This window comes from Salvelinus fontinalis, chromosome 19 (assembly GCF_029448725.1).
Source record: "Salvelinus fontinalis isolate EN_2023a chromosome 19, ASM2944872v1, whole genome shotgun sequence".
Taxonomy (NCBI): Eukaryota; Metazoa; Chordata; class Actinopteri; order Salmoniformes; family Salmonidae; genus Salvelinus; species Salvelinus fontinalis.
The window spans coordinates 25065040-25085664 of NC_074683.1; the positions used below are offsets into that span (position 1 = coordinate 25065040).

Below are 20625 nucleotides of genomic sequence, written 5' to 3' on the forward strand. Positions count from 1 at the left end.
TAAAATAGGAAACGCCCGTGCTCAGGTATATCCAACGCTGATCTGACCAATCGGATTCCACGCTTCAAGATTGCTTCGATCACATGGACTGGGATATGTTCCGGGTAGCCTCAGAAAACAACATTGACGTATACGCTGACTCTGTGAGCGAGTTTATTAGCAAGTGCATTAGTGATGATGTACCCACTGTGAATATTAAAACCTTCCCTAACCAGAAATCGTGGATTGATGGCAGCATTGGAACAAAACTGAAAGCGCGAACCACCACTTTTAATCATGACAAGGCGACTGGAAACATGACCGTATACAAACAGTGTAGCTATTCCCTCTGTAAGGCAATCAAACAAGCAATGCGTCAGTATAGGGGTGGCAGGTAGCCTAGTGGTTAGCGCGTTGGACTAGTAACCGAAAGGTTGCAACATCGAATCCCCGAGCTGACAAGGTAAAAAATCTTTCGTTCTGCCGCTGAACAAGGCAGTTAACCCACTGTTCCTAGGCTGTCATTGAAAATAAGTATTTGTTCTTAACTTCTTCTTAATAGTGGGCTCCCTTTTCACTTCTGGATAAAATCGTGCCCAATTTAAACGGCCTCATACTCTGTCCTAGATCATATGATATGCATATTATTATTACTATTGGATAGAAAACACTCTGAAGTTTCTAAAACTGTTTGAATTATATCTGTGAGTAAAACAGAACTCATTTGGCAGGCAAACTTCCAAACAGGAAGTGAAAATTCTGAAATGGGTCTCTGTGAAAGGCATTGCCTATTCAATTGTCTTTTATTTATGGATCTGTATGCACTTCATACGCCTTCCACTAGATGTCAACAGGCAGTAGAACGTGGAATGAAGTCTCTAGCTTTTTCTGGGACCGGATGGGACTCGTTGGAGTGAGAGGTCAGCCATATTGGTAGTACCTGGCTACGCACTTGGATTCGTCATATCGTTTTCTGCAATGCGTTAGGTAGACACGAAGAAATGTTCCGTCTGGGACGTTATTGGATTGATTTCTGAAAAACATCCTAAAGATGGATTATCAACTGAGTTTGACCAGTTTATTCGACTATTATTATGAATGTTTGAATTTTTCGTTCATGCGTAAAATCTTCATGGACACGTGAGCTCCACTATGCTAGCCAAAGTTGCTAATTCGACAGAAGAAATGGACATTCTAAAACAAAACAACGATTTATTGTGGAACTAGGATTCCTGGCACTGCATTCTGATGAAAGATCATCAAAGGGAAGGGAATATTTATGATGTTATTTCGTATTTTTGTGGACTCTTTGGACTCCAACATGGCGGAGAATGGCTGAACGCTGTCTCAGATTATTGCATGCTGTGCTTTGTACTAAAGTTTTTTTTTTTTAAATCTAACACAGCGGTTGCATTAAGAACCAGTGTATCTTTAATTATATATGCAACTTGTATTTTTCAGCAGTTTATGATGAGTTTTTCTGTTAGATTACGTGGCTGTCTAAAATTTCTCCGGACATTTTGGTGCTATTCGTGATCATGGCTGCGTTGTAAAACCCAGATTTGTAGCTATAAATATGCACTTTTCGAACAAAACATAAATGTATTGTATAACATGATGTCATAACACTGTCATCTGATGAAGTTGTTCAAAGGTTAGTGATTAATTGTATCTCTATTTCTGGGTTTTGTGAAAGCTATCTTTGCGGTGAAAAAATGGCGTTGTGTGTTGCGCCATTGTGGTGAGCTAACATAAATATATGTTATGTTTTCGCTGTAAAACATTTAAAAAATTGGACATGTTGGCTGGATTCACAAGATGTTTATCTTTCATTTGCTGTATTGGACTTGTGATTTCATGAAATTATATGATATTCCCTGTGGCGCTAGGCTAGGCTATGCTAGTCAGCGTTTCTGATGAGGAGGATCCCGGATCCGGGAGGGGGGGGGGGGGGGGGGGGGGGGGGCGGTAGAGGTTGACTTGCCTAGTTAAATAAATAAAAACAAGAGACAAAGTAGAGTTGCAATTCAACAGCTCAAACACGAGACGTATGTGGCAGGGTCTACAGTCAATCATGGATTACAAAACGTAAACCCGCCACGGACATCAACGTCTTGCTCCCAGACAAATTAAACAACTTCTTTGCTCGCTTAGAGGACAATACAGTGCCACTGATTCGGCCCTCTACCAAAGCCTGTAGGCACTCCTTCACCGTGGCCAACGCGAGTAAAACATTTAAACGTGTTAACCCTCGCAAGAATGCTGACCCAGACGGCATCCCCAGCCGCCTCCTCAGAGCTTGCGCAGACCAGCTGGCTGGTGTGTTTACGGACATATTCAATCAATCCCTATCCCACTCTGATGTGCCCACATGCTTCAAGATGGTCACCATTGTTGCTATTCCCAAGAAAGCTAAGGTAACTGAACAATATGACTATCGCCCCGTAGCACTCACTTCTGTCATCATGAAGTGCTTTGAGAGACTAGTCAAGGATCATATCACCTCCACCCTACCTGATACCCTAGACCCAGTCCAATTTGCTTACCACCCCAACAGGTCCACAGACGACGCAATCGCCATCACAGTGCACACTGCCCTATCCCATCTGGACAAGAGGAATAACTATGCAAGGAGGCTGTTCATGACTACAGCTCAGCATTTAACACCATAGTACCCTCCAAACTCGTCATCAAGCTTGAGACCCTGGGTCTCGACCACGCCCTGTGCAACTGGGTCCTGGACTTTCTGACGGGCCGCCCCCAGGTGGTAAGGATAGGATACAACATCTTCACCCCGCTGATCCTCAACACTGGGGCCCCACAAGGGTGCGATCTCAGCCCTCTCCTATTCACCCATGACTGCGTGGCCATGCACGCCTCCAACTCAATCATCAAGTTTGCAGACGACACTACAGTGGTAGGCTTCATTACCAACAACGACGAGACGGCCTACAGGGAGGAGGTGATTTGATTTGAAATTACACAAATACAATTTTAAAAAGGTACACCTGTTAATGACTAAAATGTGAAAGATATATGGCTACTAATTTTCACCTTGCTTCCCTTGACTTCACCGATGATCTTCAGCATGTTTTCTTCAGCTCTGAATAGGTAGGCCTGGAGAAGAGGAGAAACAAGACCTGGTCACATCAGGACCTAAAGCCAACTAAGAATGAGTACACAGGTGGTAAAATGCATACACTACTTAGATTGTATCACAATACCCACACAGATATCATCTGCTTTCTACTGATGAAATATATTTAATCTATCATATTTAACACTCCTGTGGGGGATGCATTTGGTAAGGCCATTAAGAACTGGCAACTTGTACAGTAAAATAAACATGTAAATAACAATTCCTTCATAAAATGTGCACTGAATTGCCACATGACATAATGATTCCCCACTTCCTCTTTCTGCAGATAGATACATTTACATTAGTTTAGCAGACATACCAACTTATACATATAGCAGAAGCAGAGGTAACCACAGTATATGTCATCAATCTATCACTCATACAGTTACTTGCCCACATAGTATCTACCTGTCACGACTATCACTGAAGGTGGCTCCCCTTCCCGTTCGGGTGGCGCTCGGCAGTCGTCGTCACCGGTCTACTAGCTGCCACCGATCCCTTTTTCCCCTTTTCGTTTAGTTTGGTCTAATTGGTTTCACCTGTTCGTTGTTTGGGGTTTTGGGTGGGGTATTTAAGTTCAGTTGGCCCGCCTGTGTTTGTGTGGGCTTGTTTGCTGTTTTTGGTACAGGAGTGTCCTTTCATTTATTTTCCGATGATCAGCGTGTGTACCGGTGGTGTACTATTTGGAGTGTTTTACGCCTGTGTTCAGCGTCACCCTCTTTCGCTGTGATTGTTTCCGGAATAAATGTTTTTTTCCGAATCCTCTGCTCTCTGCGCCTGACTCCACACCTATCACTCGTCGAAGCCTGACACTACCTTGATTGAATGCAGTGACTGTATGTCACTCTGGAAAAAGAGCTTCTGCTAAATTACTTAAATGTAAATATATTTACAACCAAATACTTTCAGCTGTTTCAGAATAAAGGCCTTCTGCTTAAGTGCCATCAATCAACAGAGGGCCAATCATCACAAGATCTTACTATAGTAATGGACAGACCAGAGCAGCTAACATATGTTATGTGTCCCCCACATGTCACCCCCATAGGGCTCTGGTCAAAAGTAGTACACTATAGGGAATAGGGTGTCATGGTCTTTTTCAGCAGCACATATTTCATACATTTCACCAGCAGAAGGAGGAATGCCCGATGCATCATATATTTTGCATCAGCCTGGATGGGGATTTAAACACGGTCCCGTGTGGCTCAGTTGGTAGAGCATGGCGCTTGCAATGCCAGGGTTGTGGGTTCAATTCCCACGGGGGGACCAGGGTTCAATTCCCACGGGGGGACCAGGATGAATATGTATGAACTTTCCAATTTGTAAGTCGCTTTGGATAAGAGCGTCTGCTAAATGACTTAAATGTAAATGTAAACACACATTCTGCATTGTACTTACCGCTTTACTACCCCCTGCTTGTCAGTTCATACGAAACGAGCCGATACATGTGCAAGTGTTGGTACTGTGCTTTCTATCTACAGGCAGGTGATGGAGTGATGGGGGTAAAAGGAAAAACAGGAATTAAATGAACTCTTACTTTACCAGTCTGCCTGTGCTGGGGTGCACCTCCAACGATCTCTGTGGAGTCAGGGTGAAGGAAGTGGCCGGCGCCAACCGAGTAGCCTGGTGATGGAAACCCTACAACGTTAAAACTGCTTTGGGATCTGTGTCCCATCCACGGGACGTTTGAGCTAACGTAGGCTAATACGATTAGTATGAGGTAATGAGTATGAGTATGTATGAGTAACAAGAACATTTCCCAGGACATAGACATATCTGATATTGGCAGAAAGCTTAAATTCTTGTTAATCTAACTGCACTGTCCAATTTACAGTAGCTATTAGAACTTTTTTTTGTATTCTATTTTACCAGTTTATTGTGTTATATTCTCCTATATTCCTTTCACATTTCCACAAACTTCAAAGTGTTTCCTTTCAAATAGTATCAAGAATATGCATATCCTTGCTTCAGGGCCTGAGCTACAGGCAGTTAGATTTGGGTATGTCATTTTAGGCAAAAATGTTTTTAAAAATGGGCGTATCCTTTTATTAATACAATGTCTGTACAATGTTAGTAAAACCTTAATAGAACCTTGGTACAACCTTTAGTATAACCAACAACACAGGTAGAACCAGATGGTACTGGTTGAGATAAGAGCAACAAGCCACACTGTGACTGGCTTGATGAGACAGAACAACATTCCTTTGATAAGAGCTTCAAAAAAGGGTTACATGACAGGTCTTTTCCATGCATAAAAGTATGTTCGAAAAATAAGATTTTTGCCGGCACTAGTTCGGTTAAAAACACTGATATGGATCCCCTTGACAGAGAGACAACATCCTTATTTGCAGTAACTACAATTGAGCACATACTGAGCAATAGCTTGTGTGTGTGTGTATGTATGTGTGTGCTTATGTGTGTGTGTATGCACCTGACAATCAGCTTCCTGTTCACACACACAAAGCGTGTTCTCTCAACACACAAAGACACAGAAAAAGCATGCTTCCTCTTCAAATTCTATGACGTTACACTTCACTAACTCACAGTCTCTGCAGAAAAACAAATGAGACGTGTGACAACAAGACACGTCCTTCTGATTGTCTCCAACCATGTTATTATTAATGTACCTAATGTGCCATATGTTGTATTACATATATGTACCCAGATAACTGCCATAGAGGACAGTGCTGTCATCATCCACATAGGCAGACAGGGCCATACTGGAGGTGTTGTAGACCAGAACAGACCCAGTCCAGTACGATGTCCCAGGGGCTCCCATTATTATCAAGTCCTGAAGAAAAACAACACAAAACATACATTATAGAATGGCAGTTTGTGACGTATGTTTGGGATTTACTGTATGTTTGGGATTTTCTGTACGTGCTTGTAAGTTTGTGACTTGTATTTCCAGCACAGGCTGTATTTCCAGCACAGGCTTTATTACCAGCACAGGCTTCACATAAACTATGGGTCTAAAAGAAATATCTAGATGAATGAATACCTCATTCAGAAAGTTGGATATTCCTGCTTGGCATGATCCGTAGTCTTCACCAAACTTCCGTTGATGATCTGGAAAGAGACACATGTCATTTCATTCAACCTCTCAGTGCAGATTAATTCCAGGAGTGGCCTTGGTCATGATGAGAAAAAAACCATATGGATGTTTGTCCTGGGTTATTGACTGATTGATGTGTTGTGTATAGGCCACACTGGTAGGCCTATAGGTGATGGGTTAGGTTACTTTTCTGTGAGTATCTAGCTAGTCTCTGAAAAATAAAAACATGCAGACTGCATACTCCCAATCATCTGAGAAGAAGCAATGTTTCAGCACTATGGGGTTATCTAGACAAGTCTCACAACAAGAAAAAGGTAGTTTTACAGGTACTAAACAGAAAGACCTTGTACCTTTATAGCATGGGATAAGTGGTTGAGACTGTTTGAGGTCAGCTTCGTATCTGTAGCAGACACCATGAGGCAGCTTGTTCTGATTGTCTTTCCTGGAATAGAACACGTTCTTCCAACGATGCCCACATGCCTGTGGAACGAGAAGCAGCACAGATGTTTTGGATGAAATGCAACTGTTTGAGCAACAATGGAATAAGCTACACACAAAACATGTCAACTTGATGGTTCTTCTAACGAGTGACATAATGCAAGCCCTGTACAGCAGCTATACTACATGACTGAAAGTATGTGGACACCTGCTCGTCGATCATATCATTCCAAAATCATGGGCATTAATATGGAGTTGCCCCCCATATGGAGTAACCCCCCCGCCCCCCCCCACCACCTTGGTGCTATTATAGCCTCCAATCTTCTAGGAAGGCTGTCCACTAGATGTTGGAACATTGCTGGACTTGCTTCCATTCAGCCACAAGAACATTAGTGAGGTTGGGCACTGATGTTGGGCAAACAATTTCTGTATGGACCTCCCTTTGTGCACAGGGGCATTGTCATGCTGAAACAGGAAAGGGCCTTCCCCAAACTGTTGCCACAAAGTTGGAATCACAGAATCGTCTAGACTGTCATTGTATGCTGTAGCGTTAAGATTTCCCTTCACTGGAACTAATGGGCCTAGCCCAAACCATGAAAAACAGCCCCAGACCATTATTCACCAAACTTTACAATTGCCACTATGCATTGGGGCAGGTAGCGTTCTCCTGACATCCGCCAAACCCAGATTCGTCTGTCGGACTGCCAGATGGTGAAGCGTGATTCATCACTCCAGAGAGCGTGTTTCCACTGCTCCAGAGTCCAATGACAGCGAGCTTTACACCACTCCAGCCGACGCTTGGCATTGCGCATGGTGATCTTTGGCTTCCGTGTGGCTGCCTGGCCATGGAAACCCATTTCATGAAGCTCCCGACAAACAGTTCTTGTGCTGACGTTGCTTCCAGAGGCAGTTAGGATTTCGGTAGTGAGCGCTTTCTACGCTCTACGCATTTCAGCACTCGGCAGTCCCGCTCTGTAAGCTTGTGTGGCCTACCACTTCGCGGCTGAGCTGTTGTTGCTCCTAGACGTTTCCACTTCACAATAACAGCACTTACAGTTGACCAGGGCAGCTCTAGCAGAGCAGAAATTTGAGGAACTGACTTGTTGGAAATGTTGCATCCTATGACGGTGCCACATTGAAAGTCACTGAGCTCTTCAGTAAGGCCATTGGGTTGCAAATGATGCTAGTCTTGTTTCTTATTTAAACTAAATTCACCAGATGTTGCCCAACTCATCATTTGATTTAGGTCTCAGAATGGGCACAAAGACTGTATATCACTGTACTGTTACATATCAATACATGGCCATCACTGGACTATTGAGAATGGGTTGTAACATGTGTGTACCCCTACTGGGACTAATTGACATACCAATACATGGCCATCACTGTAATGCAATTTGTGATAGCTGCTGCTGTAAAAAGGGCTTTATAAATCTATTTGATTGATTGAGTCGCTTAACATACCAATACATGTCCATCACTAGGCTGTCTAGACAGGCTGACTCCGAGCCACTGGTTGTCACTCTCAGAGAAGCAAGTCTTCCCACAACTGTCCACACCTGTAGTATACACACACACACACACACACACACACACACACACACACACACACACACACACACACACACACACACACACACACACACACACACACACACACACACACACACACACACCACATGTAGAGAAAGAGAGAGAGTGAGAACAAGAGCAAGATATGAGAAGTTTCCATAACCAGTAATATTGCCTTATAAACCCTTCGATTAAAACAAGAAGAAGAGTATTATGTTTTCTTATAATCCAATGTCAGTGAACGAATACCCCAAACCACTTTGGTCAAATAAACAGAACCACTTCATTTTTAACATGGAGGTCCCACATTCTTTCTTTGTAAAATTGAGTGGATATGCAATACATCAATAATACAAACCCGTTGATATTTGCTGACATTCTCTATTGCCTGAGAAGTTGCACTTATAAATTGCTCCTGGTTTTATAAGGGATGGGTCGAATGTTGAATTCGCAACTGGAGCTCCGACTAATAACCTATAACAGACAATTATGGAAATCATCATCAGCCAACCATTCACTAACATTATAGTTTTACACACATCAATATCCCAACTGTGTGATTTTAAAAAAGATACACATTTCACACTCAAAAAGTTGTCAAACGGCAACTGGGCAGCCTAAATGGGCAGTTACTGGTCAAAGTTCATTGTGTTCATAATTAAAATGTATCACACCGTTTCAATTTGAAGAACTGCGAAAGGATACCCAAGGAAACGTTTATTCTTAGAGTATAATACATGTGTGTAGCCTATTCAGTTAGTGTTTTATGACTAACGTTTTAAAAATAAGCCTATAAAATGTTGTAATCGCTTACCATGTGTGTTGCTTGTTCTTATGTAACAATACAGAATAGCCAAATAAAGATCCATTTGGGCCATTGAAACTAACCGGATGGTCTACATCCAAATTGTAACAGTCAGTGAGACTACAGCACCAAGCGAGAAGAAAGCTCCAACAGCAATAAAGATTCACCGGCTTCTTTCGCTCCATTTGAAACAATAATAAAACGCCAACTTTTCCAACACGAAGAGACTTCAATTGATGGCAGAGGGAAACAAAAGAAAGGTCAAACTTTTCGATGATTAAAAGTCAGGATAACAGCGAAAAGTTGTACATAACGATAACAACTTTAGAATGGCAGTGGAATAGAGACTGAACACTCAACTCTTGTTGCGATCTGCCTGAGTCCGTAGGTCTGCTCGTGCTCATGGCTAAATTCCGTCACGTGAAAGTTCTCAGCTTTGAACCTCTGGTGGGCGGCGGGCACATGCTGCTCCACAAACTCACAGCGCTGAACCCTCCTACCTACACAGTCAAACTAAGAGAAATATGTGTTCCCTGGAATTAACAGTACAGTGAAACGTTTCAGAAAGGCTTGAATCAAATCCACACTTGACAGTTAACTGCAAAAATAAAGGAAACCGCAATATAGTAACTTAATAGGGCGTTGGATCACCTCGAGCCACTAGAACAGCTTCAATGAGCCTTGGCATACATACAAATGTCTGGAACCACAATTCTTCCACAAGAAATTCCATAATTTGGTGTTTTGTTGATGGTGATGGAAAACTCTGTCTCAGGCACTGCTCCAAAATCTCCCATACGTGTTCAATTGCGTTGAGACCTGGTGACTGACTGATGCAGGCGCGCACACACCCATTCACACACACACACACACACACACACACACACACACACACACACACACACACACACACACACACACACACACACACACACACACACACACACACACATTTTGTCAGGTACATGTAGATGCTGCTGAAATTGATTGTTGGCTATGTATGGCTGGGCTACTATATATTTCTGATGCTGTCATTTTGTGCCAGAATAATGTTCAAGTCTAATTTGCTTTTTGTAATAGGTGAGGAAATAGAAAAAGTAACACATACAAAACATAGACTTTATCTTTCTGACAAAGTTGATTGTATATTGCCAAGTTAACTTGACTTATTGTGTATTTATTCCTTGTGTTATTATTTTTCTATTATTTATCTATATTTTCTCTCTGCATTGTTGTGCATGGCCGTGAGTAGGCATTTCACTGTTAGTCTACACCTGTTGTTTACGAAGATTGTGACAAATACAATTTGATTTGATTTCATAAAGTTCATTAAGAAGGTATGGAATTAAGCTATTGATATTTTATTTTAAAAAACAAATTAATGTGGACCATGATTGAGTGTCAGGAAACAGGGAATGTTATCCTACGGGGTGAGACCGTCTGGAATGTCTGTCTACGATATTTTCCCATATTGGTCCGTCCGGAACATGATGTGAATTTAGCGTCTGTCAGGATTTTTTTTTCTGTGTCCATTCATTTCTATAAATCATTATTTGCAGTAACTACAATTGAGCTAATATTGAGCAACAGTGTGTGTGTGTGTGTTTTCTTTGTGCGCTAATAATCTCCCGCAACCAACCAGGTATTATTCCCACGTTGTAGGCCTAAATGAACCATGCGGAGCCAGTGCTGGTCTTACCAGTGCTCTGCTGGGACAATTGCCTGCTCAGTTATATTAGGTGGAGGATAGAGGGAGGGTTTGTCCACTTGGCTGAACGGTGGTGGTTAAAACCTGTGTTTCGTGAGAGAGACCACACACAAGTTGACACAACAAAACAAATATTTGGTGTTGTGCTCTTTGGCTTATAATGTGGTGTTTTCCCAACAGAAGTAACGGAAAGAGCAAATAAAGTAAAGAGAAGAAAAGAGAAAGGAAAGAGAGAGGAAAAGAAGGAAGGAGGTAGCAGGTCTAAGTGTAATGGAACTTGATTCATGTCTTATTGCCAAACCCTCAGAGGTCGATGGCCGCGCAAGGACAGACATTAGGGTCTAAATAAAACCCAGTGTGCTTGTGCTGGAGACTTCATGTTCCACCCAGTGTTGTGTTCAGACCACCTAAAGCGAGACCGAGTTAAGACTGGAGCAAATCGAGTCAGAGTCAAGACCAAGACTGGAGGGGGGGCGAGACTGAGTCAAGACCAAGTCCGGGAGTGGGGCGAGGGCTGAGAGTCTGAGTCAAGACCATGACTGTAATTGTGTCAGATCGGCACCACAAGAAGAGCTACCAAAATGACAGTAATTCTGTGTTAATATTTCAGAAGAACATATGGAATCCTTAGCCATTCATAATGGTTAAAAAATGCATACTGTGGACAAATAGAGAGCTACTCTACAAATGATTAAACTAGTCTAAACCAAAGGATTAGACTCAAGAGGCAGTTCATCAGCTGTTTTGAATTCTGTGCTGTACTACCAGTTTGCTTTCAAACAAATGTTCCTCACGTATGACACCTCCAAGAACAGTGAATAGATGTTGGCATTCATAACATGTAATGCAATAAAGCACATCTCTGTCTTTTCAAAGACGTACTTAACATTTCACATTCATGGCTGTCTCATGACTGAGACAAAGTAATGTCTTTCAGATTCATGAGGTAGTCACCTGGAATGCATTTCAATTAACAGGTGTGCCTTGTTAAAAGTTCATAAGTGGAATTTCTTTCCTTCTTAATGCGTGTGAGCCAATCAGTTGTGTTGTGACAAGGTAGGGGTGGTATACAGAAGATAGCCCTATTTGGTAAAATACCAAGTCCATATTTTGGCAAGAACAGCTCAAATAAGCAAAGAAAAATGGCAGTCCATCTTTGTTTTAAGACATGAAGGTGTGTCAATCCGGAAAATGTCAAGAACTTTGAAAGTTCCTTTAAGTGCAGTCGCAAAAACCATCAAGTGCTATGACGAAACTGGCTCTCATGAGGACTGCCACAGGAAAGGAAGACCCAGAGTTACCTCTGCTGCAGAGGATAAGTTCATTAGAGTTACCAGCCTCAGAAATCGGCAATTAACTGCACCTCAGATTGCAGCCCAAATAAATGCTTCACAGAGTTCAAGTAACAGACACATCTCAACATCAACTGTTCAGAGGAGACTGAGAGAATCAGGAGTTCATGGTTGAATTGCTGCAAAGAAACCACTACTAAAGGACACCAATAATAAGAAGAGACTTGCTTGGGCCAAGAAACACGAGCAATGGACATTAGGCATACAGAGACACTCTAATGTACTTGTCCTCTTGCTCAGTTGTGCACCGGGGCCTTTCACTCCTCTTTCTATTCTGGTTAGCCAGTTTGCGCTGTTCTGTGAAGGGAGTAATACACGGCGTTGTACCAGATCTTCAATTTCTTGGCAATTTCTCGCATAGAATAGCCTTAATTTCTCAGAACAAGAATAGACTGATGAGTTTCAGAAGAAAGTGATTTGTTTCTGGCCATTTTAAGCCTGTAATCGAACCCACAAATGCTGATGCTCCAGATACTCAACTAGTCTAAAGAAGGACAGTTTTATTGCTTCTTTAATCAGAACCACAGTTTTCAGCTGTGCTAACATAATTGCAAAACGGTTTTGTAATGATCAATTAGCCTTTTAAAATTATAAACTTGGATTAGCTAACACAACATACCATTGGAACACAGGAGTGATGGTTGATGATAATGGGCCTCTGTACGCCTATATAGATATTCCATTAAAAAGCAGCCGTTTCCAGCTACAATGGTCATTTACAACATTAACAATGTCTTTACTGTATTTCTGATCAATTTGATGTTATTTTAATGGACAAAAAATTTGCTTTTCTTTAAAAAACAAGGACATTTCTAAGTGACCCCAAACATTTGAACAGTAGTGTATATACAAATTCTATTTTTGATTATTCACTGTTGCTGCTGCACCCTCAGCACCCCTACTTTCCGTGACTATGCCTCTCACTACTTCCCCCTCTCTCCCCATCTCTCTCTCTCTCTGTTTATATTTGTTTATGTGTGTGATGACTTTGCATGTCTTTCTCCTCCCTTATCCCATCACCATTAGTTAATATTCTCTGAAGTTTCCTGAGTACCAATGAAGTCATAAACAAAACAAAAGCCTTGTTACATCCCGCTGTCCTCAATATTGGGAAAACCTTCATAAGGATCTCCTCCAGGTCTCCTCTGTAACTCTGTAGAGGAAATGTCATCATGTAAACAAACAATGGACCCCACTGTATAGTTTCTCTAGTCAGAGGTAATTGAGTTGATTTGTGGAAACTACCCATGGGGTACGTCAAGGGACAAGTGAGGGACATCTTTAGCTTGGCCATTGAAGAAACAAAAGTTCACGTGTGGCCAGCCCATGGATGTGCTAATGCATTGTGTATGGAGCATATGACTGGGATAGGAGTGGAACAGGGAGGGACTTAAATTGCACAAACTGTCCATGCAATGGTTGGACGAACGGTCGGGGGTTCCATATTTTACAAGACACGAGTGAAGTGGACTCCAGATCATTCCATCACTGTAAACAACCCTTCTTGTTGTTGAATACGACATCATGTTTGTTCTTCTTACTCTAATCTCATAGGCGTTTCTCTCTCTCTCTCTCTTTCTCTCTCTCTCTCTCTCTCTCTCTCTCTCTCTCTCTCTCTCTCTCTCTCTCTGTCTGTCTGTCTGTCTGTCTGTCTGTCTGTCTGTCTGTCTGTCTGTCTGTCTGTCTGTCTGTCTGTCTGTCTGTCTGTCTGTCTGTCTGTCTGTCTGTCTGTCTGTCTGTGTGTGTGTGTGTGTGTGTGTGCATACAGTGACAGACAGGGAACTGAATTGAATGGTCAGTGAATAAATGGGAAGGCAGCAGCAGCTTGGAATAGCTGATTCATGATCTTTTTCAGCAGGCCAGCAGGCAGATAGACAGTGGCTGCATCCCAAACGGCACCCTATTCCCTATAATGTGCACTACACTTGACATCTGGTCAAAAGTAGTGGACTAAATAGGGAATACGGTGACATTTGGGACACAAGCAGTCAGACCTCCCCTCCCAGGGGCCTCATCCACAAGGCTATCTCTGTCGTAACATCCTTAACACGGCTGTTTGGTGTGTGTGTGTGGGTGTGACCCGCTCCGCCCGCCCTGGGGTCAGGGCTTTCCAGAGAAGACCATCCAGGAACCCTTTCTGTACACCACACACACACACACACACACACACACACACACACACACACACACACACACACACACACACACACACACACACACACACACACACACTAGATTTGAGCATTGTTTTAGCCGTACACCACCAGGCTTCCCCGATCATTTCATAAAAGCAGTTTTATGACAATCCTGGCAACTGAAGAGATACATCCCTGTTTCCTTATTCAGGGATTACTGTCACGACTGCTCCTGCTCCTTCTCTCTGGTGCTCGAGGGCGCCAGGCTGCCCTTCATTACGCACACCTGTCACCATCATTACGCAAATCTGCGCTCATTGGACTCACCTGGACCCCTTCACGTTTGTTGATTGCCCCTCCTATATCTTTCTGCTCCTCAGTTTGTTCCCCGTGTCAGCATTATTGTTGTTTTATTTTCCCCTGTCCAGACGCTGCCCGTATTCTGTTCCTGTCTGTGTTTCATTAAATGTTCACTCCTTGTACTTGCTCCTCGTCTCCAGGATCTGTCCTTACAATTACGAATTAATACACAAATGACACACATGGTTGTGTTTAAACATTTAACCTAACTGTCTATGTTGTCTGTGTCCAGATATTCAGCTCCCTCAGCTGTCTCCTTTATCTTATCTCGTGTGCCGGTGTGCCAGCTACTGCCAGGGAGTTAAAGGGATCTGTTTAAAGCACCAAGCACAGGAAGCATAAAGGTCACTTACATTTTTCCTAAAGAAAGAAAAATCGTCTTTTTTTTTTGAAGAAGAAAAAAGATAATTCACAGTTTATGACTGTATGTACCCTTTACAGTATATCCATGTGAGGTTATTTTCTAAAGCCTGGATGTTTAATGTGGTCTTTGTCTGGTTATCTGTGAATACATAAACTGTACTAAACTGTTATACCTATAGCGATATAGCACATAAAGGCAGGGTGAGGATCTTCCCTTCTGAACACTGATGATCACCTTGAATCACTGTGACATTCCTGATACTGTGGGAAGTGGAACAATATCAGGGCTATGTTCATTAGGATATGCAATGGAAAATGATTATGAGCATTTCTTGTTGTCAAGTTCAGGTAGTCCCTTCTGGTATCAGTCTATTTTCTTCTGTTTAGTTCCTAAATAACATGATCCAGGTAATAATTATAGTAGCTGAAGGGTCATTAGTTGTATGCCATAGCAGGAGGTGGCTATTCTACTCCACAGGGTATGTACCCTACTACCCCATGTGACCACCACCCACGCATCTTTGGCCCAACGTTTTATCATTACCCTTATTAAAGGAGTTAAATTAGAGGGAGCTCCTGAAGCGCTCTCTCTCTCTTACAGTAGTTTGTAATGACTTCGGTCATGAGAGTGCCTGTGTTGGCATTACGTGGTGGCTGTTGAATGTCCACCCAGTCTCTCCATGGCATGGTCTCAATAGGTAGGTGAACTCATTATGTAGCCATTATTCTCAGACCTTGTATGCCACTGTAAACCATTATACTCAGACCTTGTATGCCACTGTAAACCATTATACTCAGACCTTGTATGCCACTGTAAACCATTATACTCAGACCTTGTATGCCACTGTAAACCATTATACTCAGACCTTGTATGCCACTGTAAACCATTATACTCAGACCTTGTATGCCACTGTAAACCATTATACTCAGACCTTGTATACCACTGTAAACCATTATACTCAGACCTTGTATGCCACTGTAAACCATTATACTCAGACCTTGTATGCCACTGTAAACCATTATACTCAGACCTTGTATACCACTGTAAACCATTATACTCAGACCTTGTATGCCACTGTAAACCATTATACTCAGACCTTGTATGCCACTGTAAACCATTATACTCAGACCTTGTATGCCCCATTAGCACGGGGAAATATTAAGTGTTGCTTCAAAACTACAAAAACGAATTCCACACCGAGTGCAACACGTGGCATGCCTTGTATTAGATACCATTGGGAAAAGGTACCACTCATTACACCAGCCTTGTTGTACCACTGTAAACTGTTAGCATGATGGTATCATACTTACAGGCAAAATATTATTAAGTATCCCGTTGGAAATACTGTAATAATAATAAAAAACAGCCAAACATTTATATGCGTTTTGAAACGAACAACACAACAACAAAAACACAACGGGGAAAGAAAATATGATCAAGGGAATGCTTTGATGGTTGTATTTGTGACCACCCTGTGTGAAACACTCTATTGATTTAAACATATGAAGAGTTTATTTCCAAAACCTTATATCCCCCCCAAAAAATCACATTTGTGTTTTTAACCAGAAATGATTGCTTATGGGTACATTCATGTGTGTGTGTAAAATATTGAGCTAATTTACCAACTTTTCTGAAAACGGACATATAGTGTTTTGGAAAAAAGCTCTTCATATTTACTGTTATCCCTCTGTTTACTTTGAATTTGACAACCCCTCATCAGAAATATCAGTTTCTCCCATCAAAAGGAAACCATGAAATCCCAATGTTTGTGTGGATAAAGCCCAAAAAATATGAACGATCCCTAATTCCCCAATATGTTCCTCTCCTCCTCCCCTGGGCTCCATCCACATGGTTGTCATGTCTATTCGAGACACACACACACACACACACACACACACACACACACACACACACACACACACACACACACACACACACACACACACACACACACACACACACACACACACACACACACACACACACACACACACACACACACACACACACACACACACACACACACACACACACTCCCCTTGAGCTCCATGCACAAGGTTGTGAGAGGCCCTAGTGTTTCTCAGGAGAACCATGCAGAGCTGCCTGTGAATTGCACCCAGGGCAGCAGCTCATGACAGGCCCCAGCTGTGGCCAAGGCATGCACTGGTCCCACAGGACCCACTACAAATCTTATAATGGTGCTCTCCAATGGGCCAGGAGGAGAGGGGGTAGAGGCAGGGAGGGGTGGTTCCGCTTCATTGGCAGGCGATGCACTACCTTGTTCCTGGGTTTGTATGAAGAGCCACTCCTTAAGAGTAAATATATGATGGAACTAGGGGGGTTCAAGGATAGAGCACTGTCCTGGTCTTTATTGGGGCTGTATATTGGTGTGAAGAATATCTCCCAAAAAAAAGCACTCACAGAGGTTGATGGTGTTCCAACTAGAATGAGAATCCCCCTTACGGGAAACCACATGATATCACATGATTTGACGTGTGACATTTCCACATATTGCACATGGGGAAACCATGTGTTTTTGAAACACTTCACATGTGACTATGTGGATTTTCACATGTGCAAGCAGCAAAATCGGATTTAAAAAACAGATAAAAATACCTCTTATGTAACAGTGGGGACTGTGAAGAGACACACACGGGCACAGACACACATTCACATGATAGAACACAAACTCTACACACACGTGCACATGGATCTTGTATTGTAAATATGTGGTGGTGGAGTGGTGGCCTGAGGGAGCATACTGAATGTGTTGGGTAATGTGCTATGAAATGTAATGTAATGTAGTATTTTAAACTGTATGTAACTGTGTTATGTTGCTGAACTGCCGGAAGATTAGCTGCTGCCTTGGCAGCACCTAATGGGGATCCATAATAAGTACAAATACAAATGTGAAACCATGTGTTTTTGAACACTTCACATGTGGATTTTTCCCATGTGATCACATAACCTTCCAGATGTGAATTCAAATTTTCACATGAGATCTCACATGTGATGCCTTGCAAACAAAATGCAGTCAACATAATACACACAGTGTTTTCAATTTAGATATTTGACAAACAACTACGTTGTGTATGTTTATTTACGCAGAAATTATTATTTAACATTTTCTTACCTGGGATTTGAAATTACAACCTCTTGGTTCACAGCATTCCAAATTTTACACTTTGCCACAATGTCTGTGTGAGTAAATCAGTTCATCTGAATTCCTACACTTTGAACTTCAAATTACTGTAAATCTCTGCCTTGTTAAAAAATAAAAACTATTATATTTATCATAGTGATTCAGGAGTAACATTAAAGTAAAATAATATGCCCATCAACATTAGACAACGTCACAGAAAACCCTCAAATTGCTGAAATAAGTAAATGTAATCAATGATGAGAGAATAGTCAGAATAACTGAAATAGCAGTGCAGATGGCACTTTTGCTAAGTGCAGAGATGTATTATAGGTAATGAATGTTTAGGCAAATACTCCAGATGTTGTGGTGCAGAAGATTTGAATAATACTTCAAATCTACAGGTGGTGAGTTCAAATCCCCAATGGTGTGATATTTTAGCTGAACAGCGATAACACATGGAATTGCACATTTGAAAACATGATCACATTTCAAAATCACATGTTTTCATGTGAAATGTCACATATGAAGTCTTCTAAAAACATGTTTTCACATGATTGATGTGATTTTCCATGTACGAAATCATGTGGTTCAACATGTGATAACACAGCCAGCCATTGCTGTTAACTTTGTGGTCAATTTGAGTCATTATACGTACATTTCTACAGTAATAGTATACTATATTAGTGTTTTGCTATAAATTTACTGTCAATCGCAATGCACTTTTTGGCCCTTCCTGCAAATTAGCCTCATTCACAATTGCATTTAAACTTATATGATACTTTAGATGTGCTTATGGCATAAACTGTAAAAAATGTTTTCCTTTAAATCTATAGTAAGTTATCAGCTTCTGAGTTGTGGTGAAGGCAGTGGAAACAACTTTTAATGTGTTTCTACAGCCGAACTGTATTTTGTCAGTAAATATACAACAACAAATTGTAATTTGGAAGTACACAGAAATTCTAATTCTAATTCAAGTATTTTCAATATCGGAAAATGTGGAATTGGGTTTACTTTCTGAATTGTCTGGAACTTAAATGGAATTGACCTCAACATTGGTTAGCATACTTAGGATGAAACCACACGTGGGATATGAACACATTTTTTAAATGACGGCAACCTTGAATTTCCTGCTTTGCCACCAGGTCTGTGGGTATGACAGAGATCAGCCATAGACTTATTGGTAAGAATGCATTTCTGCACTTTGCTAAAAGTTGCCCAGAATCAAGTCTATAATTGTACGATTATCTGACATCCCCAACTAAAAAGTAGCAGTGCTCAGGGACATTTGACATTAATCAGATCAAGTGTAAACACGAGATAGCGGACACCCGAATAGCAGGTGTTTTGGCAGTGTTGGAGGTGTAACTGAATTAGAACTGCTTGTGTGGTCATTGCCACTAAGCCACACCCGTCCAACTAACATTAGAAATTCAGAATGAGAAAGTGTAAGTTATATAGAAATAATCCCATTCAAATTGAAAATCACTAAAGAAAAGAATGACGATTTCTATCAGTCGTATCAAGGTGTAGATTACATATCACATTCCAGTGTTCCAACTTGTAAACTAGGCTGCATGGGATTCCTCCTAATGCAGCTCCGTGCAGCCAATGGCAATTTCCGCTTCAGGAATAACGCCAGGAGATACTTGTGGATTTTACAGCTCTAACTCAGTTCCACCTCTGCCACCGCCAAAACAACCACTATGCAGGTGTCTGCTAGAATCTAGCCCTAAGTGTGCATTAATGTCTCAGCAGTGCCTCCAGATGGTTATTTAGTTACCAGTTTATTAGGTACACCCATCTAGTACTGGGTTGGGCCCCCCTGTAGCGTGTGCCAGGAATATTTCCCCCACACCATCGCCACCAGCCTGTACTTTTGACGCCAGGCAGGATGGGGTCATGAACTCATGCTGATTATGCCAAATCCTAATCTGCCATCAGCATGACACAACAGGAACCGGGATTAATTGGACCAGGCAATGTTTTTCCACTCCTCAATTGTCCAGTGCTGGTGATCGAGTCCCCACTGGAGCCGCTTCTTCTTGTTTTTAGCTGTTAGGAGTGGAACCCTGTGTGGTCATCTGCTGCAATAGCCCATCCTTCACAAGACCGATGAGTTCCGAAATTCCGTTCTGCACACCACTCTTGTACTGCGCTGTTATTTCCCTGTTTGTGGCCCACCTGTTAGCTTGCACGATTCTTGCCATTCTCCTTCAACCTCTCTCATCAACTAACTGTTTTCCCCCACAGGACTGCCGCTGACTGTATGTTTTTATTTGTCGCACCATTCCCGGTAAACCCTAGACACCGTTGTGCGTGAAAAGCACAGGCCGGAAGTTTCTGAGCTACAGGAACCGGTGCGCCAGGCACCGACGATCATACCATGCTCAAAGTCACTTAGGTAATTAATTTTGCCCATTGTAACGTTCAATTGAACAGTAACTGAATGCCTCGACACCTGTCTGCATGCTCTATTTAGCAAGCCACGGCCATGTGAATCATTTTTGTGAACTGGGTGGTGTACCTAATAAACTGGCCACTAAGTGTATATCCTCACACTCAAAAATAAGAGTACTGTT

The 20625-nt window shown here is 42.0% G+C and overlaps 1 protein-coding gene across 1 annotated transcript in view; it reads right to left on the bottom strand.

The window, feature by feature from the left end:
- Positions 1-9431, bottom strand: part of LOC129817041 (integrin alpha-4-like) — a 37561-nt gene extending 28130 nt beyond the window's left edge. The window contains exons 1-8 of the mRNA XM_055872025.1: positions 8995-9431; positions 8539-8654; positions 8073-8167; positions 6521-6650; positions 6117-6184; positions 5777-5906; positions 4653-4738; positions 3034-3096 (exon numbers count right to left, since the gene is read on the bottom strand). Of these exons, the coding sequence (XP_055728000.1) occupies positions 3034-3096; positions 4653-4738; positions 5777-5906; positions 6117-6184; positions 6521-6650; positions 8073-8167; positions 8539-8654; positions 8995-9170 (864 nt within the window). The 5' untranslated portion in view covers positions 9171-9431. The remainder of the gene's footprint in view (positions 1-3033; positions 3097-4652; positions 4739-5776; positions 5907-6116; positions 6185-6520; positions 6651-8072; positions 8168-8538; positions 8655-8994) is intronic.
- Between the last annotated feature and the right edge of the window lie 11194 nt (positions 9432-20625).